Source organism: Rhinolophus sinicus, linkage group LG05, assembly GCF_036562045.2.
Source record: "Rhinolophus sinicus isolate RSC01 linkage group LG05, ASM3656204v1, whole genome shotgun sequence".
NCBI lineage: Eukaryota > Metazoa > Chordata > Mammalia > Chiroptera > Rhinolophidae > Rhinolophus > Rhinolophus sinicus.
Genome location: NC_133755.1, coordinates 128,588,452 through 128,615,167, shown reverse-complemented (window position 1 = coordinate 128,615,167; position 26,716 = coordinate 128,588,452). Strand labels below are relative to the sequence as shown.

Genomic DNA, 26,716 nt, shown 5'->3' with positions numbered 1-26,716 from the left:
AAAAAATACATGTTAGTTTCCAAATGCAAATTACCAGTATACCAGTGCTACCTAGAATAATTTCCAGTGGCTAAATTTAAAAAAAGAAATTTGAAGAGAAAATATCTCCTTGGAAAATTCATTCATACAAAAGAATATTTATAGAGAATCTAAAATATGCCAGAGGGCTCTAAGTACTAGGGAAACGAGAAAAAAGTGATAGACAAGGTTCCCAAATAATAAAACACATCGCAGTGATAAAAGTGATGGAAAAAAACTGGCAAGATAATATGATGGGGAGTGACTGTGTCTACTATTCCGGTGGTTAGGGAGGGCTCCCTGAGGAACTGACGTAAAGTTGATTTCTGAATGACAAGAAGAAACAAGCTACTTGAAGTTCAGGAGAGAACATTCCAGGTAGAGGGAACAGCTAGAGCAAAGGTTGTGCGTGAGGTGAACAAACACAAACTTGTCAAGTGTGAGAATCAAAAAAAAAAAAAAAAAAAAAAAACAACAGAAAAAGCTAAAAAGCTACTGGGCTCGAACAAAATGGGTGAGGGCGGAGAACAACAGGGGTTGGGCCAGGTCATAAAATTAACTTAGTTCTCACAAATAAAACATAAAATAGTCACCAATATTTCCATTTTTATGATCAAAATTAACTCCATTAGCAAAAGATCTGGTTAATATTAGTAGTTAAAGGTGAATCAACCAAATAAAATGCCTTTCAAAGGGCTTAACAGATGCAGAGTTCACTGCAACAGATAAAAAACTCATCTATGAATCTTCTTTGTTAATAATTACCTGTTGCTTTCCTTCTTCGTTCATCTTTTTTATCCTTTTTACTTGTATTAATGCTTTCTAAAATGGAGACTTGTTTCAGATCTTCTTCAGTGATCAAATGAACAGGATTATTTTTCATTTCCTGAAATAAAACATGCTTTTTTTGGTAGGCAAAAGTATATAGCATTACAAAATGCATGAAATAAAAGTTGTTTATGTACTCACATCCTAATTATTGTTAGGTTTCATTGATAATAGTTATAGAGATTTGTCTCACAGTTGCCACTGAGACTATTTCTCTTTGCCAAAAATCAGTCTCTTTACTATTCTTGACTTTTTTTATTGTCAGCTAATGAGAAATCCTATCTGGTCACTGAACAACTGATCACACAGCATCAGATGCAATCCTCTTCAGCAGTTTATTGGCTGGTTTTCCTGCTGCTTAACAGGTGACCCTTGCTCCCTTTGTTTTTGAGACTCCCACGTCCAGTACCATACTGGATACCTGGGATTACTAGAAAGGTAAAATTTCCACCCCACCACCCCACGATAATGCACATATATGAATTGCACACTTAGTCATATAATTGGATTCATTCTTGACCTCTGGATTCATTCTTGATTCTGTTTTTAAAAATTTATGTTAATAACAATGAACTATTTCCCAGTCCAGAAACCAGTTCTTTATCATGGAAAGGTGTTCTAAATCTGTAGTGACAGAAGTCCATTTTCATTTTAAAAATGATTATTTCCCTTTTGATTTTCTAAAGAAAAATGTTTAGAATGTTGACAGTTCAAACGATAGAATGTCCTTTTTTTCCTGAATTTATTTTGGTGGTTGGAGGGAGAAGCACATGGAAAAAAAATAAATAAATCGATGACCACGTTAAGTACTTAAGGTCACAAATAAAAATAATAATATAGCCATTTAGTAACTGGTAGCTAAGACGTATCTGGAATTTTACATGCATTATTCTTTGATTTACATTTATCCTTTTGAGAGTAGGCATCACCATCCTTTCTTTGAAAATGAGGAAACTGGAGGTCTATTTGTCCAAAGTCAAACAGAGAATAAACAAGTTGAGAAAAGAACTCAGGTTTACGGATATCAACCCTGTGCACTTTTCACTCCTCTCTGCTGCTTAGCAGGCCAAATGTAGAAAATTATTTCATTTTTTAAACTATTCAAGAGCTTAAAAAATGAATATAGATAAATACAAATTATTTACATATTTAATAAACTCTCATGAATTTATTAACAGTCTAAGATAAATGGGGTATTTGTGAGGAGGGTTTATAAGTAGATGGTGCTGCTAATTAGAAACATGAGTTGAATAGTCATTAAAACGGACCTAGCATGACCTCTGCTTTTAGATACTTTGCCAGTAGTTATTCTGAGGAACTAATCGATTTTGATGGTAACAAAGACTCTCTTTCCTCAGTAAGTTATCTGGTTTGTATACCCCAAGTAGTAAAAATTAATGAGACTCTGCCAGATTTAGAAAATATAATATGTAGTGATCGATAAATACACTGTGTACTTATGTATATAATCCAAAGATATTGTTTTTGTGGAGTTTAATGTTGGGCCAATACCCTCAGGTGACTTAACTGTGAAGTGTATAATTTCATTTATATAATTTTGATTCATAAAATCAGCTCCCTAAGTTCTAATTTGTATGTCCTGATGGGAATGAAGAAGCAGAAAAATAAATCCAGGAAAGGAAATAAAAGGAATGATGTAGTAAAAGAAAATAACATATAAAACACAGTGTTCATTTTGGATTAGGCTGCTTACCCCATTTTTCAAAATACTCCAGATGATTCTTATATGAGAATTCCTGTTAAGATTAGTAGGTGAAAGGAAATCTGGCATACCTTTTCAGCTTTTTGGTGCATCAGTTCATTGAACAGTTCTGTACAGTCATTTATGAATTTTTCACTGACTACAACAGTGTCGCTAAAGACTACAGCTGAAGGCTGTTTGCTGAATGCTCGCATCACTTGTTGAAGCAACATTGCAGCATCTTCAACTGATAAAGAACTGGGTAGCAGAGGCTAGAATTACAAACAAAATGAAAATAAATATAAATGCAACATAATACAGATAACTTTACATATGTGCTCTCCCTAGATGATCTCATTAAGTCCAATGGCTTTCAGAACCATCTATGTACTGATAACCTCCAAAATTACATTTCTGCTTTTATCATCACTCTGAGTTCTGAAATCATATATCCCCCTGCTTTCCTAACCTTCCCCCTTGTATGGCTAATAGACATCTCAGACTTACCATTTCCAAACCAACACTGATTTGCACCCACCTGCCTCCAGACTCCCAGCTCCTATCTACACTCCCCATTTTCCCCATCTCAATGGTACCACTCTTTACTCACTTGATCAGGTCCCAACCCTACAAGTCACACACAGTTCCTCTCATGAACATACAAAAATTCCACTATCAAGTCTTGGTAACTTTACCTCCAAAATACATTTTTTTCAGCTCTTTCTAGTATATGAAATTATCATTTTTATTAACTATTTACCCTTAATGAAAGTACCCCTCCCTGAGAGGAGGAAACTTATCTGGATAACACACTGCCAGCAAGTAAAATGGTGCCTGGCACACAGAAGGCACTTAATAAAATTTGTTGAATGAATAAACAGACACTTATATCTGGAATCTTTGTGAACTTGTGTATCTAAAACAAGGAATTTTCTGCTATATAAGGAGTCTGGGCCCTGACTAGTGAATAATGGATTGTTTCATTCTCTTCACCTACACTTATCTTTTTGGCATAATAAAGGCAGGTCAATACTGAACCCTGAAGTAAAACACTATCAGTGCTGAAGCAGCTTGTGTTAACATATTAGCAGAGATTAATAGATAAGGGATAAACAAATGCAACACGATGCCTGATGGCAGTAAAGTTGTAAATGCTTGGAAAAGATTGTGAGAAGTCTCATCAATTTTTTATGGCAGGGCTTATATGAGCATTGTATTGTTTGCTTGTTTGTTTTGAGATTTATAGGATTCTGGATGTTGACTATCCACATATAAAAGGTACCCTATTTCAAAAGCTAGAACATTTTTAAGCATCAAATAATTAAGATTATTTTTGTTATAACCATGACTGCTAGGATTTGGCTCTAAAGCCAACACTACATTTATGTATCCCCATTCTTAAAATGGCTGCATATTAGTGAAATATCAGTTGTAGTTAGTTTATAGAAAAATTAAGAAAAAGAAAAAAACATACTGCAATATCCACCCATGTTCCAGAGCTGATGGCTTCTTCCACTGATGCTTCGACCTGATCCACGAGCCCTTGGCCAACACAAGCTGCTTTCAGAAACAAGAGTTGTGTAGTCTTGTATCTTTTCTTTATGTAGCTCACAGCATCGGGGATTCCAAGTCTGGACAAAGCATCAAATTCTAGAAATATATTACAAAATTGGAATAGAGTTGTCAAGCTTCACACTTAGAAATCTTAGAAAAAGTTAAATTCTACCAAAATCTATTCTTAGTGAATACACTGTATTCTAATATCTTTTTTAAGAATAAAGCATAGAAATGTACCACAGCCTATTCCTTGCTTATGTTACCTTCCCAAATTTTTCACTACTAAATCTATTTGTAGAAAAACTGGTTCAAGTAATTTCTCAATCCCAGCAATATTACTCCCTGTCCAACTGAGGGATCAAAGGTAAACATGAGAACTATATAGCAACAAAGTAGAAAGGGAGGTAAAGGAGAATGTAATGATTTAAGTAAAGAAACAAAAAACTGGAATCTACTTGGCTTATGACCATTAACTAAAGGAACTGAATTTATTTTTCAAATGTTTCATCAACTTAGGACAAAGTAATTCTCCAGTCTAAATTAAATTAGCAAAAAAGATTTAGGATATAAGATAAAAGTAAAAAATGAAGACTTAAATTTACAACCATTGAAATTATTGGAGATAGCTACCATCTTCTCTTCATCCCCAAATAATCATTAAATGATGTATTCTACCATGCATTTAAAATGTTTGAACACTAATGACTAACAACACAGGTTTTTTACTGAGAAAGCAACTGATCTGTTACGTGGTTTCACTCGGGTTATAAAATATATATTATATATATATATATATATATATATATGTATACGTATATATATACATATATATACAAACATATATATACACATAACATATATATATGTATTTATATATATATTTGCTAATTGTTTTAATAACTAAATTCAATCAATCTACATTATATAAATGACAGAACCTCAGAAACTGAATTTAGAATAACTTCAATGTTTCTGAAGTACTGGATAAGGAATGAAAATGAACACTATAAACGTGATAGCCAATAAAATATTTCTAAGATATTGTTAACTGAAAAACTGGGCAGCTTCATAAAATATAATTACTTTTTATGAATTAAAAAATACTTAAAGTTGTAATAATATCCTATCACTGGATGTTTGGTAACAATCAATACCAGCTTTTGGCATTTCTACAACTGTTCAATAATTGTGGAATGAAACTCAGTTCCAAGACCCACAAAAACCTGCAGTCTCTTTTATACTTAAAGAGAACCACTAAAATTTGCTGGACACCAGTAAAGTACGTGTTTACTCCTAGGGCTAGTACAAAACTTTCTAAGAATGTGGGTAGTATTAGAAAGCAGCTTTAGTTTCAAAGAAAAGAAAAAAAGTTACCTAGATAGCCATTCTGCCTAAAAAAGGAATCCACCCAAGTACTCTGTGTTCTGGAGTACATGTCAGGGATAAACACCGCCTTATCCTGTCTTCCACCAACCACAGTGCCTCGTAAGCGTCCACTATTAACAAGTTCTTCAAGCACAGCTTAAAACAAAACCAAACAAATAGAAATAAATCAGAGCAGGTATAAATCTCAAAAAAAAAAAAAAAAAAGACCAACCCCAAAGCTTTACTATTTTACAATCTATCCTTACCCTTTAGAAAGGCAATTTCAAGTTTAAATTGCATAAATGAAGACATTATATATTAGACAAAAATTTCCTGCCATTTATGAGAATAGTCAGGCCATAAATTGACAAAATTTTGGCACCTAGGTAAAGGTGCTGAACTTGTAATTCAAACTAGTAAACTAGTTAACATTGAATTTTTAGTTTGAGTAAGTTTGGGAAAAAAATATGCCATTACTTATCTCATGATTTGTTTAAAACAGGATGACTAAAATACTTTGAGAATAGGTAATATACAATCACTAATGCTACTAAGTTCAATTTTCTCATATTTAGAAAAATCAAGATACCCAGATCATATTAGAACCAACAGTGAGATAAAGCCATGGAATTTTTTTTTTCTATTTTTTAATTAAAATTTATTGGGGTGACAATTGTTAGTAAAGTTACACAGATTTCAGGTGTACAATTCTGTAATATATCATCTATATATCACATTGTGTGTTCAGCCAGTCAGTTCTCCTTCCATCACCATATATTTGATCCCCTTTACCTTCATCTATCACCCCCCCTCCCCCCTTACCCTCTGGGAACCACCAAGCTATTGACTGTGTCTATGAGTTTTTGTTTCTTCATTTGTTTGTCTTGTCCTTTTGTTGTTTTCAGTTTTATATACCACGTATCATGAAATCATATGATTCTCGACTTTTTCTGTCTGATTTATTTCAGCATAATAATCTCAAGATCCATCCATGTTGTCGCAAATGGTACTATTTCATCTTTTCTTATGGCAGAATAGTACCCCATTGTGTATATATACCACATCTTCTTTATCCAACCATCTATTGAAGGACACTTTGGTTATTTCCATGTCTTGGCCACCGTAAAGCTGCAAGGAACAATGGAGCACATACGTCTTTACGGATAAAGGTTTTCAGATTTTTTGGGTAGATACCCAGGAGAGGGATTGCTGGGTCATATGGTAATTCAATTTTTAATTTTTTGAAGAAACTCCACACTGCCTTCCACAGTGGCTGCACCAATCTGCATTCCTACCAAGTGTTTGAGGGTTCCTTTCTCTCCAAAGGCTCTCCAACACTTGTTACTATTTGTCTTGTTGATGATAACCATTCTAACTGGTGTGAGGTGACATTTCATTGTGGTTTGTATTTCTATTTCTCTGGTGATTAGTGATGTTGAACATTTTTTCATATGTCTATTGCCCATTTGTATGTCTTCTTTGGAGAAATGTCTCTTCAGGTCCTCTGCCCATTTTTCAATTGGATTGTTTGGTTTTTTGTTGTCATTGAGTTGTATGAGTTCCTTATATATTTTGGATATTAGCCCCTTGTTTGCGGCATTGTTTGCAAAAATCTTCTCCCATTCGGTTAGTTGCCTCTTTATTTTGTTGATGGTTTCTTTTGCTCTGCAGAAGCTTTTTAGTTTGACATAGTCCCATTCATTTATTTTAGCTTTTACTTCCCTTGCCATTGGGGTCAAATTCATAAAATGCTCTTTGAACCCAAGGTCCGTAAGTTTAGTACCTAGGATTTCCTCTATGCATTTTATTGTTTCAGGTCTTATGTTTAGGTCTTTGATCCATTTTGAGTTAATTTTGGTATATGGTAACAGATAGCAGTCTAGTTTCATTCTTCTGCACGTGACTTTCCAATTCTCCCAGCAACATTTATTGAAGAGGCTTTCTTTTCTCCATTGTATATTTTTGGCTTCTTTGTTGAAATTTGTCTGTCCATATTTATGTGGGTTTATTTCTGGGTCCTCAATTCTATTTCATTGGTTTCTGTGTCTGTTTTTCTGCCAATACCACACTATTTTGATTATTGTTGCCCTGTGTACAATCTGAAGTCAGGTGGTGTGATACCTCCAGAATTGTTTTTTTTTTTTTTTCTTAGGAATGCTTTGGCTATTCAGGGTCTTTTGTGGTTCCACAGATATCTGACAGTTTTTTGTTCTATTTCTTTTAAAAAATGCCATTGGAATTTTGATGGGGGTTACACTAAATCTGTATATTGCTTTGGGTAATATGGCCATTTTAACTATGTTGATTCTTCCAATTCATGAACATGGAATATCTTTCCATTTCTTTGTGTCTTCTTCAATTTCTTTTAAAAACGTCTTACAGTTTTCAGTATATAAGTCTTTCACATCCTTGGTTAAATTCTTTTTTAATATTATTTTTTATTTTTTTTAAAATTTATTGGGGTGACAATTGTTAGTAAAATTACATAGATTTCAGGTGTACAATTCTGTATTACATCATCTATGAATCCCATTGTGTGTTCACCACCCAGAGTCAGTTCTCCTTCCATCACCATATATTTGATCCCCCTTACCCTCATCTCCCACCCCCCAACCCCCTTACCCTCTGGTAACCACTAAACTATTATCTGTGTCTATGAGTTTCTGTTTCTCATTTGTTTGTCTTATTTTTTTGTTGTTTTTGGTTTATATACCACATATCAGTGAAATAACATGGTTCTCTGCTTTTTCTGTCTGACTTATTTCGCTCAGCATTACACTCTCAAGATCTACCCATGTTGTCACAAATGTTCCTATATCATCTTTTCTTACCGCCGAATAGTATTCCATTGTGTATATATACCACAACTTCTTTATCCATTCATCTATCGAAGGACATTTTGATTGTTTCCATGTCTTGGCCACCATAAACAAAGCTGCAATGAACATTGGAGCACACGTGTCTTTATGTATAAATGTTTTCAGATTTTTTGGGTTGATACCCAGGAGAGGGATTGCTGGGTCATATGGCAATTCTATTCGTAATTTTTTGAGGAACCTCCACACTGCCTTCCATAACGGCTGCACCAGTCTGCATTCCCACCAACAGTGTATGACGGTTCCTTTTTCTCCACAGCCTCTCCAACACTTGTTACTATTTGTCTTGTTGATGATAGCCATTCTGACTGGGGTGAGGTGATATCTCGTTGTGGTTTTGATATGCATTTCTCTGATGATTAGTGATGTTGAGCATTTTTTCATATGTCTATTTGCCATTTGCATGTCCTCTTTGGAGAAATGTCTCTCCAGATCCTCTGCCCATTTTTCGATTGGGTTGTTTGTTTTTTTGTTGTTGAGTTTCATGAGTTCCTTTTATATTTTGGATATTAGCCCCTTATCAGAGGCACTGTTTGCAAAAATCTTCTCCCATTCAGTTGGTTGCCTCTTTATTTTGTTGATGGTTTCTTTTGCTGTGCAGAAGCTTTTAAGTTTCATATAGTCCCATTCGTTTATTTTAGCTTTTACTTCCACTGCCTTTGGAGTCTAATTCATAAAATGCTCTTTGAACCCAAGGGAGGGGCTGTTGCCTGAGCTTTTGCCTAGTGTGCTCTGTTCAAAATTAGAATTAGTGTTTGTACAACTAACTGATCTTCAAGGAAGGATGATCAGTTGCCGCCTATCTGAAAGAGAGCATTATTTTGTAGTTGATAACTTTGAACTGACAACCTATTTTTAGCAGTACACGGACTGAGGTTTTTAATGTAGTTTTGTCAAATTTCATCTTTTCAGATTTGCTCTTTCAGTTACGTGACTAGCGGCTTGCTGAACTGCGCCAGACATCACAGTGACATCATTAGCCCCAAGCCCTAGGAGGAACTAATTTATGTTGTTTAAATTTATAGAGTGTCTTTTCCTTTGTTTCATGTGAACAGAACCACTAACTACTAGGAAAAAGCCCTTGGTTAAATTTATTCCTAGGTGTTTTACTCTTTTGGTGGCAATTTCAAAAGGAATTGTTTTGTTTTTCTTCTATTTCATTGCTAGTATATAGGAATGCAGTGGACTTTTGTATACTGATTTTGTAGCTGGCAATTTTACTCTATTTGTTTATTGTTTCTAATAACTTTTTGGTGGAGTCTTTAGGGTTTTCTATACATAGTATCATGTCATCTGCAAAGAGTGACAATTTAACTTCTTCATTCCCAATTTGGATGCCTTTTATTTCCATCTCTTGCCTGATTGCTCTGGCTAGGACTTCCAATACTATGTTGAAAAGCAGAGGTGATGGGAACACCTGTCGTGTTCCTGAACATAGAGCAAAGGGCTTCAGTTCTTCATTGTTAATTATGGTAGTAGCTGAGGCTTTGTCATATATGGCCTTTATTATGCTGAGGTATTTTCCTTCTATACCCATTTTATTAAGTGTTTTAATCATAAATGGACGTATCTTGTCAAATGTTTTTTCTGCATCTATTGATATAATCATATGATTTTTGTCTTTTATTTTGTCACATTGATCGACTGGCATATACTGAACCATCCTTGTGCCCCTGGAATGAATGGTACTTGGTTGTGATGTATAATCTTTTTAATGCATTGTTGCATTTGATTTGCTAGTACTTTGCTTAGGATTTTTGCATCTGTATTCATCAGAGATACTGGTCTGTAATTTTCTTTTTTTGTGTTATCCTTACCAGGTTTTGGTATCAGGGTAATGCTGGCCTCATGAAATGAGTTAGGGAGTATTGTCTCTTCTTCAATTTTTTGGAAGAGTTTGAGTAGGACAAGTATTAGATCTTATTTGAAGGTGTGATATAATTCTCTAGTGAAGCCATCTGGTCCCGGACTTTTGCTTTTGAAGGTTTCAGATGACTGATTCAATTTCCTTACTGTTGATCAGTCTATTTAGATTTTCTAATTCTTCATGATTCAGCCTAGGAAGACTATGTTTATAAGAATATGTCCATTTCTTCTAGGTTATTGAATTTGGTGGCATATAATCCTTCATAGTATTCTTGAATGATCCTTTGTATTTCTGTGGCATCTGTGGTAACTTCCCTTGTCACTTCTGATTTTGTTTGTGTCTTTTCTTGTTTTATCTTAGTGAGTCCAGCCAAGGGTTTGTCAATTTTATTAATCTTTTCAAAGAACCAGCTCTTTGTTGCATTATTTTTTTCTATTGTCTTTTTATTCTCTATTTCATTCAGTTCTGCTCTGATTTTTATTATTTTCTTCCTTCTGCTGACTTTGGGTTTCATTTGTTCTCCTTTTTCTAGTTCTTTAAGGTGTACCGTGAGGTTATTTATCTGGGATTTGTTTTGTTTCTTGAGATAGGCTTGTAGTGATATAAATTTCCCTTTTAATACTGCTTTTGCTACATCCCCAAAATTTGGGTAGTATATTTTCATTGTCATTTGTTTCTATGTATCATTTGATCTCTCCTCTTATTTCTTTGACCCAGTTGTTCTTTAAAAGTATGTTGTTTAATCTCCACATATTTGTTTGTTCCTGCTTTCTTTTTCCAATTGATATCCAATGTCAAAGCCTTGTTATCAGAGAATATACTTGGTATGATTTCAATCTTCTTATATTTGCTGAGGCTACTTTTATGTCCCAGTATGTGGTCTATCCTTGAAAAGGTTCCATGTACATTAGGAAAGAATGTATAGTCTGATGTTCTAGGATGTAGTGCTCTATAAATGTCGATTATGTCCATTTCATCTAATGTATCATTTAGGGCTGATATTTCTTTATTTTCTGTTTGGATGCTCTATCCATAGCTTTCAATGATGTATTTAGGTCCCATACTGTAATTGTGTTTTTGTCAATTTCTCCCATTAGTTCTGTTAGTAGTTTTTCGGTATATTTTGGTTCTCCCTGATTGGGGATGTAAATATTGATGACTGTTATATCTTCTTGTTGTATAGTCCCCTTTATCATTATGAAATGTCCATCTTTGTCTCTTGTTAACCATTTTTATCCTGAAGTCTGTTTCATCTGATATCAGTATGGCTACACCTGCATTTCTCTGGATACCATTTGCTTGGAGTGTCAATTTCCACCCTTTCACTTTTAGCCTATATTTGTCCTTGTAGCCGCAGATGTGTCACTTGGAGGCAACATATGATTGGGTTTAGTTTTTTGATCCAATCTACTACTCTTTTTTATTGGTGAGTTTAATCCACTTACATTTAGCGTGATTATTGATATATGAGGATTTCTTATCATTCTATCTTTGGTTTTCTGGTAAGACTGTGTCTCCATTTCTTTGCCTTTTTATTGCTGTCTATTATTTCAGTGTTGTGGGTATTCTATGATTTTCCCCTCTGTTTCTTCTTTTATTATGTTATATATTTCAATTCTGGATTTTTTTTTTTTTTTTTTTTGAGTGGTTACCATTAAGTTTATGTAAAAAGAAAGTTTCATATTTAGAGTATTCCATTTTCTTCAGCAGGCTTACTTCTCCATTCCCTTGTGCCAGTTCAGACCTTTACTCTCTCCCCTTTTATGTTTTTGTTGTCACAAATTATGCCTATTTATGCTGTGAGTTGATTTCTGCGCTGCAGTAGCAAGTTGTCTTTTTCCTCTGTTTACAAGTTTTTGTTTTTTTTTCCCCCTTCTTTACCTTGTATGTCATGTTAAGTGTATAGCGTCCTATTTGGTGTAGGGGTTGCCATTTCCTGCTTCTGTCTGTTCATAATACTACTCATCGTTTTGTATTCTTTTGTGTTTTTGTTTCAGGTCAAATAGCCTCCATCAGTATTTCCTGTAGTGCAAGTCGTGTCTTAGAAAATTCCCTCAGCTTCCGTATGTCTGGAAAGGTCTTTATACCTCCTTCAGATCTAAAGGATATCTTTGCTGGATATATTATTCTTGGCTCATAATTTCTCTCTTTCAATAGTTTGAATATTTGCTTCCACTTCCTCCTGGCTTGTAGAGTTTCTGTTGAAAAATCTGATGATAATCTAATGGGCTTTCCTTTGTAGGTTACTGTCTTCTTTTCCCTGGCTGCTTTGAGGATTCTTTCTTTGTCATTAATTTTTGACAGCTTCAATACAACGTGCCTTGGAAGGCCTGTTGGGATTTAGGTAATTAGGTGTTCTGTTTGCTTCTTGGATTCGAGGATCCAGTTCTTTCTACAAGTTGGGAAAGTTCTCGTCAACTATTTGTTTGAATATATTCTCTGTTCCCTTCTCCCTTTCGTTTCCTTCTGGTATGCCCGTTATTCTTACATTGTTCTTTCTGATGGAGTCAGAAAGTTCTTATAGAGTTCTTTCATTTCTTTTAAGTCTCAAGTCTCTCTCTTCTTCCATCTGTGTCATTTCCAGATTTCTATCTTTGATGTCACTGATTCTTTCCTCCATCTGGTCAACTCTACTACCTAAGCTGGCTATTTCACTCTTCATTTCTTTTATTGAGTTCTTAATCTCCAGAAATTCTATTTGGCTCTTTTTTAGAATTTCCATCTCTTTGGTCAAGTGTTCATTTTGTTCTTTGATTGTGTTTCTGAGTTCATTATACTGCCTGTCTGTTTTCTTGCATCTTGCTCAGTTTTTTAAGAACTATAATCTTGAATTCTCTGTAATTTAAGTCACATATTTCCATGTCTTTAAGTTAATTTTCTGGAGACTTCATTTTCTTTCTGAGCTGTCTTGTTACCTTGGTTATTCATGGCAATTAAAGAATTATTATTTCTCTTCCTAGGCATCTACAGGCATGGGTTCTGCAACAGGTTGATAGGAAGAGGTCTTTCTTTTGTTTTCCAGTAGGTGTTGGTAGAGTGTTTTATTTTCGCTCCGACTTCAGCCTTTTATTCTCTCTTACGCTGTAGTGTTGTATTTTCTCTGCACGGTTCCGGCTTCTCACACAATGGGGGGATTGCCTGGAAGCCAGGCTCCTTCTCTGTGAACAGGTCCCCTGGGTCACAGGGCACCGCCTCTGTGGGGGGATGTGGAGAGCTTCTGAAGTTCCAAAGCTCTTCCTGCACCAGTTTCAAAACCTGTGTGTTTCAACGGCTCTGTTTACCCCTTTAGATGATCTCAGTTGCGCACTTCTAGTCTTCTAGTCTTGCCTGTCTGCTGCACAGGGAGTCCTTTGTGGAATTATAGTTGTTCAATTTGTTGTAAATTCCAGGGGAGATTTCAAGAAGCTCACCTCATGCCACCACTTTTATGACATAATCTGGAAATTTTTATAAGTTATTACATTTTCACTGTTTAATTTGGAACAACACATTTAACCCTACCTATAAGAAAAATATAACGCTGTGGTTGAGGATGGATCTGTATTCAGGGAGCCTAAGTTCAATCCTCAACTCTACCTCCTAGTAGCTGCAAACACTGGCAAGTCATTTTACTTTTGTCTCCATTTTCTGATCCACGAAATGGGGATAGTAATAATACCCATTTCATAGAGAGGCTGTATTACAGTAAAATGCTTGGGACCATAACCAGCACGTAATTGCCATTATACTCTTTGTAAAAATTTCTTAGACAAACACTATTTACGTCCATATTAGAAAATTTAGAAAAATCTGTAAGAAACAAAGTGAGAATTATTCTTAAGACTACAATTTTAAATCTCTATATATATATGTATAATTACGGAGTATTTTATACACATGTATACACACAATTTTTTGTTTTCATTCCACTCCTCTGGTGGTAGCCAACACTAAATGTTTGGTGGGTATAACACATACATGAAAATTGGTATAGAAACTTTTCAACAAGAAATATTTTCTTTATGTAAATCTTAAGATGAAAAGAGGTATAAACATTAAAATTAGTAAGTTTTATATTAATAGTCTATTCAGCAGCTAATTAAGTGATATGTCATTTAAACCAAACTCACAATAAAGAAGCTGCTCTTGAAATCCATATTTTGAAATCAAAGAATTCACTGCTGTAGGCCTTTATGAAAACAAAACAAAACAAAACAAAAGCTTGTTATACAGTTATACATATTTATGAATTAAAAATAAGATAATTAGTTTATTAAAAACAGCAATTAATTTAAAATTTAAAAATGAAGGCAAAAATTGCATTAGATTTTGCATCCTTACTCAAAATTATGCTACTAAAATACCAGGGGAATGGCTCTGTCTTCCCAATCCAGGATCAATTTACTTTCCCACCAAAATTTTCATCTATAGTGATTTTTGACCATCTGCCTTGCCCTGTATTGTACGTTTGTTTTTCTTTATTCTATTCTTTCTGTCTGGGAGGCTCCCCACCTGGGAATAGTCAAGTGAATGTTATATGATTCTACGCTTGAAGAAAAATGAGATCATGGATGAACTAGAAAGAATCAGAAATTATATATTCCCAGATTAGGTGGGTGACTGGTAGGGATCCACTTAAAATGCTCATTTTTGCTTATCAGTATTTTCTGTAATGACTATGCATTTAAAAAAAAAAAAAAAAAAAAAAAAAAGCTTTAATGAGGTATACTTTATATATCATAAATCCAACCAATTTTAAGTATACAATTAAGTGATCTTAATATAGAGTTGAGCAACCATAACTACAATCAGTTTTAGAACATTTCCGTCACCCAAAAACTTCCTTCATAGATGTTTGCAGTTATTCCTGCTGCTATCCCTAGACCTAGAGACCACTCATCTGCTTTCTGCCTCTATAATTTCCCTTTCTAAGGATTTCACAGAAATGGAATCAATATGTGATTTCTTATGAGTTGCTTCTTTCACTTAGCATGTTTTTGAGGTTTCTGGACAATTAAGCATGAACCAGTATTCATGCTTTTTTATTGCTGAATAACATTCCGTTGTATGGACGTACCTCATTTTGTTTATCCATTCATTATTTGATGGACATTGGGGTTGTTTCCAGTTTGGGGCTATAACGAATAATGCTGCTATAGACACTTGTGTTCAAGTCTTTGTGTGGTCACATGTTCTCATTTATTTGGGGTAGATTCCCTGTGACTGCCTTTCTAATAATTTTTTTAAAGTAAGGAAACTAAAAAAAGCATCTAGACTTTTTCTGACTATAATTTTTTTCCCTATTCATTTTAAGCCAATATGCCTCTTCTCAGGTTTAGGTTTAGTCTACGTTTTTATGTTTATGCATATAATTAAGAGACTTTTAACTTATTAAAGCTATTTGATCCTCTATTGTTGATAATTTCAGATGTTATAAATTTTCTCCGCGACAAATTTGGGAGAGGCAAGACAGTTGTCTGAATACAAATTGATATTTAAAACCCCTGTTTTGCGGTGTTTTGAGTAGATTATTATTTTGCCCAAATTATTATATGGATCAATTTAGTTTTTATTAAATTGTTTTACCCAAATTTTTCAGCTAAATCATTTAGAGACCCCAAACCAATTAGATACTCTGCTCTCTTCTGTTTATGTTGAAATGATTGACAGCTTTCTCATGTTTTGTTTTCTGTTTGCTTTCTTTCCCCCTTCTATCTGCACACATCCCTAGAAAATGTAGAGGGCTCCTTGAAGGACTTTATCTTAAAATTTCTGGGTGCATAACTTACTGTGGGTGTTTGGGTGTTCAATAAATGTTTAATTGAATTGAACAAAACTTCTAGTTTATTTTGTGCAATGAAACTTAGCTGCTGAATTTTTATTTTAATTTGGAATACAATGTAATTTAGTATACCTACATACCTCACTAATAATTTTCTGCTCTTCTTTCTGGCTACCAATAATAACAATAAATATAAACCCTTTTAAATCAGAGATGCAGGTATTTTCTCTGAAGTTAGACCAGAAAAGTGGGGTGGTTCCTTATATTTTAAGAGGCAAATATGAAAACATGGTGCATTAAATGGAACTACCTGCAAGCCACATAGCGTACCAACATTTTTTTAGGCTCAGAATTTGTTTTGCCCTCATGGTTTGACATTATCTCTATATAAAGAAACTCAGGGCTACCATGAGTCATAAAAATATTATTTATTGTATCCGATAACTATACTCACAGTAATTAGTCAAAAAAATTATCAACAGGACAAATGTATTTTTAGGTTTTATTTTTTGACTAGTAAGTCATAGGATACAAAAAAGTTACAGCTACTCAGCTCCTCTCCCAGAAATAACTCCATTACCAGTTTCTTGTGTTAGGAGGGTGATCTGATGGAAGCTATCAGAGCCCATGTGGAGTAAGGAGGGTATCCACACAGGAAAGAGAGCAATAGCAGCAATGGGAGCTCAGTCATATACAAGAGAATTAATCAAGTAAGTAAATATATTCAAGGTTATGGAAGCTAGGTTTCTCAGTCAGAGAAGGGAGTTACAAATATGGAAAAGGAAAAAAAAAAAAAAACAGAACAAAACTTAGGGTATTGGAAGGGAATTAGAGGTATTGCGTGAATTCATGATTTTTGATACACGTAGATAAAGATATAGGAATATATATATATATATATATATATATATATATATATATATATATATGCATGTGTGTGTAGCCTGAAGGGCCTGCCACTAGCTGAACTGGAGTCTATTTGAAAATCTAAATACTAATGATAATAGATTATAATCCAATGAATAAAAGGGGGGAACCATGAGTCTATAGTGATTTAAATAAATAAATAAACTGAGAGTTTGAAGACAGGATAATTTACATGATCTCAAATTGCTCTCCCCACAAATATTTAATTTTAAAGGAAAAACAAGTATCATTACGAGAAGCCTAGCATGATAAGGTATCTCCTTATTAAGAAATTACAATGCATATCATCAGTAACTGGAAAAAATCTAAATTGTATGCCATCTGATAGGATTAGATAACAAGAATGCAGACTCATTTCTGTGATATTCCTGCCAAAGATGTGTAACCTGAATACCAGAATGAAAAAAATGGGAAGCAAAACCAAACATTCTACAAAATAACTGGCATGTGATCTTCAAAAGTGTCAAAATAATGAAAGTCAAGGTAACTAAGGAGACATGACAATTAAATACAATATGTGCTCCTTTTACTATAAAGGATATTGTTGGAACAATTGATAAAACATGAATGGGATCCAAGGACTGGAGAGTATCAATGTATCAATGTCGATTTTCTGATTTTGATGTTTGTATTATAGTTATGTAAGATAATGCCCTTGTTTGTAGGACATACATACTAAAGTATTTGTGGTGATGGGACATAATATCAGCAATGTCCTCTCAAATGGGGAAGAAAAACAAAGGTTCTCTCTCAACTTTTCTGTAAGTAGGAAATTATTAAATACATGAAAAAAAGAAAAAAGAAAATTGTTGCATTAGATTCCAAGCTCTCCCTCCTAACCTGCCATTCTTTTGTACCACCAGTGCCTTGCATGTATTAGATGTTCAATAAATGGTTTTGATTTGTTAAATGGCAAAAAGAAATTACTGTGGCTGCCATGTAAAAAATGTGTGGGAGGTAATACGAGTAGAAGAAAGAGACTATTAAAACAGTCCAGGTAAAAAATGCAGTGAAATGGTGGGAATGGAGATGTTAGAGAAATTATGATTACATAAATATTCAGAATATGGAATTCAAAAGACTTTGTGCTCTGAAAGGGAGGTGAGAGAGAGAAGATGTTAGAAAGGATGACTCCCAGGTTTCAGGCAAAACAAACAGGATAATAATATAACTGGTAATAGAAACACTAGTGAAAGAATTAATTCAAGTAAGGTGGGGAGTGCAATAACCCAGGCAGTGAGTTATTTTAAATATGTTGACTCTGAGGCACTTGTAAAACATTTCAGAAGAGATGCTGTGTAGGTAGTATGAATCTGGAATTTAAAAGAAAGGTAAAAATCACCTTAGAGAAGTGCAGGACTGAGAAGATGGCCTGTAACAAAACTTTAAAGGCTAGGGAATGGTGGAAGAGCCTGAAAAAGTGACTTAGAAGGTACAGCCAAAAGAGTTAAAGAGAAACCAGTACAGTGCAGCATTTAAAAAAAAAAAGAAAGAGAACATTTCAAGAAGGAAGATGTAACTGGAATTAAATGCTGATGCAAAGTCAAGTAACACAAAGACAGAAAGCACCCACTAGATTCAATGATATACATCATTGCTATAGGGTAGATGTCAGATGGGTGAGTTGAGAAGTGATAGAAGGTAAGAAAACTAAGACAGTAAATGTAGACATCAACTCTTGAGAAGGTTAACTTTAAGAAGCAAACAAGAAAGGAGATGTAGTGGAATATAGGGTTCAGAGAGGAATATGGGAGCAATTTGGACATATTTAAATGCTGATAGGACACAAAAACTACTGAGAAAGTTAATGACACAGGAGAGAGAAGATAATTGAGAATGTAGGTGTTCTTAATTTCAGACTGGAGTTTGTCACACAGGCCTAAAACATTTCAGAAATTCTTATTTTAGAAAAGTTAAAGTGATTTTGAAAGTAATAGTGTTATTAATTAGAATTCTAGAATGTTATTTAGTAAAAAGGGTTCTAAAATAATCTAGCCCCATCTGTGGCCCAAAGAAGTAAGGTGACTGACTTATGTGCTCAAGGTCATACGGTTACTATGTAACAGAGCTATGAGCCACAGACTTCTGACTGCATGCTCTTTCCACGATCCTAGCTGATTTTATACACTGATCTGAGTATTCTGCAGAAGTGCATCGGCGGCCATGCAGGTGGTGAAAGTAGTAGGGAGAAGATGTGGGTTAGAGAAGATTTCCGCTACATTCTAGGGCTCTGGAATCCCCACTCTTGCTTCACATAAGTTCTCCTTCTATTTTTTAATAAACTAGGCTCCTGAATGAGATTATGCTTTAAAAAAAAGCTGTTGGAAAAAAAAATGCAAACCACGATCAGAGAAATATATAGACTTTAAAACATGCTTACCGGGTAATAGCACTGAACAGTCCACGGATGCGTGCTTTATGTCGAGCTACAAAAGCTTCAGTAAATATTACTCCTCTGTTATCAAGATCAATGTGTCCGTTAATAATTCTACCCAGTCGCTGAGTTAGTGCCTACGGTAAAGATGCAAATTTATATTAATTTGAAAGAACAAAATTACACATATACATCTGTATAGTCTTAGTTGAGTCATGCTGCATGCTGATGTTGTATTAAACATGTAACTGAGAAATTTCAACAAGCATAAGTAAGATACATAACCTAAAATCGAAATTTAGGATCTAGGAAACATCATAATCTCATGGTAGACCGAAGAACTGAATGAGTCAAATAGCTGATACGTTAAAAGGCTTAGCTACTTGTTAACAAGGGCTATTTCTAATATAAAATAAAAATGATTGATTAACCGCTTTTCTAGATATAGGCAGTTTGAAACATTCAGAAAGCCAAGACATACACGTACATCTTGAAGAAGACTCTCTCTTCAGCTTCTAACACTAATGGAGATAAATAAATTTTGAAAACTAGGGAAAAACAAGACCTGAAAAGTTACCTTCTTTGATGAAAATATTAACAAGTTATCTGTGCCCAGTGATCTACACTGGCAGAAAACCTGATTTTTCAGTAACCTCAAGAGAGTATTTCTCCATAGCCACATTATGACTGCTTCAGGAACATCTGAAATAAGACTGTACGTGTTTCACATCCCAAAATAAGTGAAATCTACTCAAGTCAGCCTAGCTGATACTTTTTATGGTATAGAAAAATCCTTTTCAAATAACTTCTTAACAAACTTTTAGAATACTGCTTGTGATAGCCAGAAAAATTAGAAATGAAAAACATTAAGAAACCATATACATTTCCAAAATGTTATCAGTAGCATGGTTTTATAAAACATCACTTAGATCTGTTCTGATACTTTTAAAAAATATTTAAAAAATGTATTTTTGACCTTTTGTGATTAACATGTATTTGTTCATTTAAAATAGACACACAGAAACTGAAAGCAAAAGAATTGAAAAAGTTATTTCGTGAAAATGGAAACAAAAACAAAACGCTGGGGTGGCAATACTTATCCCAGACAAAATAGACTTTAAAACAAAGGCTATAATAAGAGACAAAGAAGACCAAGTGATCTCATTTCTGGGTATTTATCTGAAGAAACCCAAAATGCTACTTTGAAGGGACATGTGTATCCATATGTTCATTGCAGCATTATTTATAATGGACAAGATGTGGAGGCAGCCTGGGTGTCCATCAATGGATGAATGGATGAAGAAGTGGTACATACAATGGAATATTACTCAGCCATAAAAACGAATGAAATATTGCCATCTGTAACAACATGGATGGACCTAGAAGGTATTGTGCTGAATGGACTAAGTCAGACAGAGAAAGACAAATGTCATATGATTTCACTTATATATGGAATCTAAAGAACAAAATAAATGAACAAACAAAACAGAAACAAACTCATAGATTCAGAAGACATTTTGATGGTTGCCAGATGGGATGGGGGTTAGGATTAGTGAAGGAGGGGAAGGGATTAAGAAGTACAAATTGGTGGTTACAAAGTTGTCATGGGGATGTAGGGTATAGCATAGGGAATACAGTCAATAATATTGTAATAACTATGGTGTCAGGTGGGCACTAGATTTACCAGGGTGATCGCTTCAGTAAGTTATATAAATGTCTAATCACTATGTAATACACTGAAACTAATAAACTATTGCATGTCAATTGTAATTGAAAAATAAACAATTATTTAAAAAATATAAAAATAAAATAGAACTTAGGCTCCTGAAATGTTATGTAAAATAGATCTATTTTAGAAATCACTCTCTTAAAATGGGTGAATAAATCTGTTTGTACTACAAATTAACTTCATGCAATTATGGTTTGGTAAATTTTTGTAAACTGGATTTTCTTAACATGACATATATCTAAAAAGAGATTTGGCTTTTCCCTTATTCGTTCCAGTAAGTATAAAACTAAACCATTATCAGTGAGTGCCTCCATTGTGCCAGACATTTCACTGGGTATTCCATGTCCATAACCTCACTGAAGTCTATGAAAAAGACATCTATTCTCATTTTACAGATATGTAACTTGAAGCACAAAGGAGAGGAAATAATTTTTCTAACACTGAATAATTAAGCAGTGGCATAGACAATTCAAATCAAGGTTTAACTACAAAGTCCATGCACTTTCCACTGTAATAAATGTACTTCTATAATCCTAAAATGTCAAACTATTTTAAGGAAAAAAGAAAACAAACAAACAAGAAAATAGCCTCTATTTTTAGGTAGCACTGCTATCACACTATAAATCAAAATATTTGACACAAGTACTAAAATTGAGAGACTATGAGAGATTCCTTGGTTCTTCTTCCTACTACACTGACAGTTTAGAGGAGGAAAAAATGTGATATCAAAAGATGTTGGTACTGTTGACATTTGGGTAAAAAATTCTTTGTGGGGGAGGGTGGCGTGTGCATTGTAGGATATTTAGCAGCAGCTCTGAACTTTACCCTACAAGATACCAGTAGCTCCCCCTCTAAATTATAATCTTCAGTTACTTCTTAAAATATAACTGGGCAATCAGAACTGTAGATAATACTAGTACAGCTGATATGAGAATCGTTAAATAAATCTATGCACTCATGATATTCTTGCTATTGCATCAAAGCAGGCCTAGAACATAGTCTATTAATTGTTTTTAGGGTCTCTCTAGGTTCAGGAAGATTATAATCATTTCTAAAGAGTCTCCTCAGAGCCAATAATCAATAAGAACTATCCCCAAAATATGTCGCTACAATAGCAATAATCAACCACTTGCAAAAAATCAGTTAATGGTAAGAAAGTCTAGTTTTTTTCCCTCCCATTAAAATTCTTGTTTATTTTTCTAAAACGACACATTGTACTATAAAGACAACATACCTGTGTCAGAAAATTTCCAGGAAGATCATAAGTTTTACACAGTTCTGATATGGTTACCTGACCACTTTCTTGCAATTTGTCATTAACCTCTTCTGCTAACCGATCCAAATAGTTCCTAATAGTAAAAACAAAACAAAACAAAATAATTAGGATTAATAAAATTATTTTCCTCTATCTTTTATGCTTAATTCTGTTGCAATAAGGTATGCCCCAAAATTAATGAATAGGGTATGTTTAGATAAACATTACTCATTACTCATATTCTGAGAAACATTTTTTTTTCTTATCAAAGTAACTGAATGTACAATTAATCAAATGATAAATTCTGGGAATCTTTTAAACAATGGAAATTCTGCATTTTTCATTAATATTGTTGGAACAAATTTGCTTTCAGAGCTAAGATCATATAGGAAAGATTGTAAAAATTATGTGTTGTGTTGCTTTTAGATAACAGAAAAAAAAATCAGAGTTTATGTTATTTCCAAGTACTTCACATAATTAAGCAGTTACTTTTTAAGTAATGATCCTTACAATGAAAACCATATAAGAGTTCTAAACAAAATATTGAACTGACCACAACTGTTCTAAATTTAAACACTAGTTTTTGTTTTTTTTTAAAAGAAACACAACAAAGTGCTCTTAAATATTGTTCTTACTCATCTATCAGTTGTCCCAGCACTAGCTGAACATGTTTTTCTGATTTAATAATGTCACCAATCCTATTTTCAATATGAGTCAGATCCACATTAATTACCTGGAAAATAAATACAAATTCTATTAGTAATAAGTTCATATTGTTTCTTAAGTTCAAAATTATATACTAGAACTATCTTCTTAAAGACTTACTCTTAGTTTGATTTCAAATTGTTTTGAAATACTGTAAAAAGCCTCAAATAAAATATCAGAGGCTTACTGCTCATTTTTCATTTCTGAAAAGTTATACTTGCTAGGAAAGTTTGTGTTAAGAAGTTACATTTTCATATAATGGGCACTATTTCACACAAGATTCTCCAGCTTTTTGTATGTAGTGTACTTTGTTGATATGTGTACTTATATTTTCTAAAAATATCTTCTACTTTTTAAATATTTCTCTATTATTTCCACATACTAAAAACAAGTAAACATGTAGTTAGTAATTTTTCTCCCAAATTTACATAAATGCTATAAATAAATAAAATGATAACTATGAGTTTACTTGGTAAAGAATAAAGAATAAGCAAGACAACAGAGAAATAAGAACTTATTAAATCAATTCAATATATCAGGACTTATTAAATTGACTCACTATATCAGTGAGAAATACCAGTATTAGGGAATACTTAAGGCACTAAAAAAATTCATAGTATCAAAAACTTGAGCAATCAAAGGAAAAGATTTTATGAATCAAAAATTTACCTGTTGCAGATCAACAATGTTTACTCGACCTTTAAGAAAAAACATTCATTTATTTTAAATTATGTATAAGTACACACTAGCTCAAAACTGTAAATTTCAACAGATTTACATTATGGACAGTTGAAGTCTTCTATACAGCTACAGTAATTAACGTCTTCGAATACGAACCACTAGCTACATAAATCTTCATGGCTGAAGGCATGGGCAATAATTTATTTTGAAAGTATCATTTGCCACATCAGGCCAATTACAACATCAACTGATACACAAGATGACCAGACCTATGGCGGGTATTTATCTCCCTTCACAATTTATCAACTGTGACCAAAGAGATATTGACAACTAAATTCAGATGAATTTTTTTCAACTATTTAAAATTGGTAGACTTCCACCTATTAGCAAAAGAAAATCTGTTAAGCATTCCAAATTATAGCTAATATGTTATAGCAGTATGCAGGAATATAAAGAAAATAAAACACCAAGGATTTATCTAATAACATCTAAAGAAGAATTGTTTCTGTAGTTGCTTCTATTTTAATAAAATAGTGTTCAAATTTGCCCTGTAGTTTGTTCAAATTTTTAAAAGAAAAACAAAAACAAAAACGTCGCGTGTGCTTATAATAGCATTTCCTACCATATAATACATGTAGCACCATATTGAATTATTTCCTAATTTGCAAATCCTTAAAGTTAAGTTAAAAATAAAGGCGGAGCGACATGGTAGTACAGCTTTGGGTTTAACAATCTGTAATCCTTTAAAATCTGTTCCCCCTTCATAATTACCACCTGATAACCCTCCTTGAGTCATGCAATAAATTCATGCACTGTGCAAAGAAACAATCGATTATTCACATACAGACACATAACTACAAATCATAATGCTTTTTTGTAAAGTGACAATATTTGACTTCATTTAAATTATATGCTCATGTTTAACTGAACCTGTTAAAAATATTAAGGCTGTTATATTGACAATTAAGACAGGCATCCTATAACCTCGGAATAATTTACTCTTATGGTTTTAAGGTTTTTTTTCCCTTCCCAAGAACCAAAAGAGAAAAAAAAAACTAAGGACTTACCACCTCGGACATGTAGTTCATCTCTCATTTCTTTACTAATTTGGGCTGGAGTAACATATTCTTTCCCATCAAGTGTGTGAACAACTTCTAGCTGTTTCTGAGCAATCAATTTAGTCACAATCTCGATGCAGTTCCGCTCTGACAACCTGAGGGAAACAAAAAAAGTTTTAAAAATGCAATTGATACATTTAGTGCTCAATAAAATTAACAGAATGTATGAAGACGGGCTTTTAAAAAAAAGTTTGGGTAAAGTCATAGGTTCTATAATACAAAATCCGTATCTTTCATTAGTATAACAATACTAGTTCAATAAGTTAAAAAAAATTAAAAAACTTGGGAGTAAGCAGGTTCACATGCATTTAAATCATGTACTGAACTGGTACAAATTATTCAATTATGGATTTCAAGTTTGCTTTTTCTTCTAGTCCTGCTTCTAATCTTCAAATCTGAATAGAAAAGTGAGGACATATAATTTAGGTAGGAAAAAACCCTGCCCTACTTTCATACAATTGATCTGCAGGCAGGAGATCTGGATTAGGAAAACTGTAACTGCAACTGTTAGTTACCCAAGCACTTAAGTACTGTATGTGCCCTAGTTTGCTCTGTGCTTCAAAATACAGCATCAAGTGATTAAGGTCTTCAGCCCTAGAAGGAACAAAAACACCAAAAGCAAGAAATAGACAAGAGAGAAACAAGGATTCTGTTAGCATTGTATATGTGTTCTGTTAAAAAGCAGGGTGCTCTGGACACATCCCTCCAAACTTAAGGGCTTTGTAGGAAATGTCAGTGTCCGGGAGTCCCTAAACATGACAGATGGGACCATGGGTCTGGCCTAGCACATCTGTTATGATGGTCAAAAAGGCAAAATGTTTTAAGAGTCAACACAGTATCTGCAAAGTACTGTATTTTGATGTTAGCCTCGCCTTTCAAGCTCGTTTTAGGTCGGGAAGTGTATAAAAGGCAATGATGCCACAGTGACTTGATGACGGGTAAGGATCAGAGGGACACTATGACAGCTCGGAAGTCACCGGCCTAGGCCATCGTGGGGGTGGGGCACGCGAGCACCTGGCTGGGGTTTGGATCGGGGTTCTGGATCACAGTAGGTTTCGGGGTTCCAGGCCAAGAACTATACTCGGAACCGCAATCCATTCTCCAGGAGGAGGGGTGAGGCGGGAATGGTGACAGAGGTTGGGAAGGTCCGGGATCAGGGGCCCAGAGCCAGGGACCTGAGGCCTCAGATGTTGGAGTGGCCGCCCGGGGGCTATTTTGGACGCCACAATAGAGAGGGGGGTCGAGCACCTCTGCGTGGCCTCGGCGAACTGCGCCCGTTGGAAGTCAGCCGCCAACCGCCTGATTTCTTCCCAGGCATCCGCCATCACCGCCTACTCGCCAAGCCGCGGCGGAACAGCGGACACGTCAACCCTAAGGCGGCTGGAGCCTGCGCGAAACAGGCCGCGCGGAGGGACAAGAGACTCCGCCCCTGACGCATGTACGGAACGCGCGAGTCCCGCGCCGGCGGGGGCGGGCAGAAGAGCCGTAGCTCCACCCACCCCGTGAGGGAGGTGTGTCCACTGCGGTACGAGCCTGCAGCGCGAGTCGGGCGTAGCTTGCTGGGACGGAAGTCCTCAGATCTCGGCAAGGCTGCGGGTGGGTTGCAGGACCGGCCAAGTTAGTAAAGTATTACTTTAATGTGTGTTTGCATGATCCCTAATGTTTCCGCGCAGTGATAATCAAATTAACCACTTTTCTTTTTCTTCTGTCCTCCATTTGTTTTGGGGGGCAGGGGTGGAAGAGATGTGCCTGTGCCTGCAATTAGCGTCCCCTCTACTCTGGAATGGTAAGTAGATCAGTCCTCTTTGCATAGGGAATCAAGTTTTTACGTGGGCTCAGAGCAGACACTTTTTAGGAGACAAGTAAGGGACACAGCTGAAGGTAATTACTTTGTTTTCTTGGTTCTTTGATTTATTTATTTATTTAGCACAAAGATGAATAATTTGGTTACCA

General features: G+C 34.6%; 1 protein-coding gene across 1 annotated transcript in view; it reads right to left on the bottom strand.

The window, feature by feature from the left end:
* Positions 1–26,184, bottom strand: part of UFL1 (UFM1 specific ligase 1) — a 35,974-nt gene extending 9,790 nt beyond the window's left edge. Inside the window, exons 1-11 of the mRNA XM_019743420.2 lie at positions 26,012–26,184; positions 24,713–24,858; positions 23,634–23,662; positions 22,895–22,992; positions 22,239–22,353; positions 19,282–19,412; positions 14,323–14,381; positions 5,480–5,626; positions 4,023–4,198; positions 2,641–2,820; positions 784–904 (exon numbers count right to left, since the gene is read on the bottom strand). Of these exons, the coding sequence (XP_019598979.2) occupies positions 784–904; positions 2,641–2,820; positions 4,023–4,198; positions 5,480–5,626; positions 14,323–14,381; positions 19,282–19,412; positions 22,239–22,353; positions 22,895–22,992; positions 23,634–23,662; positions 24,713–24,858; positions 26,012–26,088 (1,279 nt within the window). The 5' untranslated portion in view covers positions 26,089–26,184. The remainder of the gene's footprint in view (positions 1–783; positions 905–2,640; positions 2,821–4,022; positions 4,199–5,479; positions 5,627–14,322; positions 14,382–19,281; positions 19,413–22,238; positions 22,354–22,894; positions 22,993–23,633; positions 23,663–24,712; positions 24,859–26,011) is intronic.
* Positions 26,185–26,716: the final 532 nt, after the last annotated feature.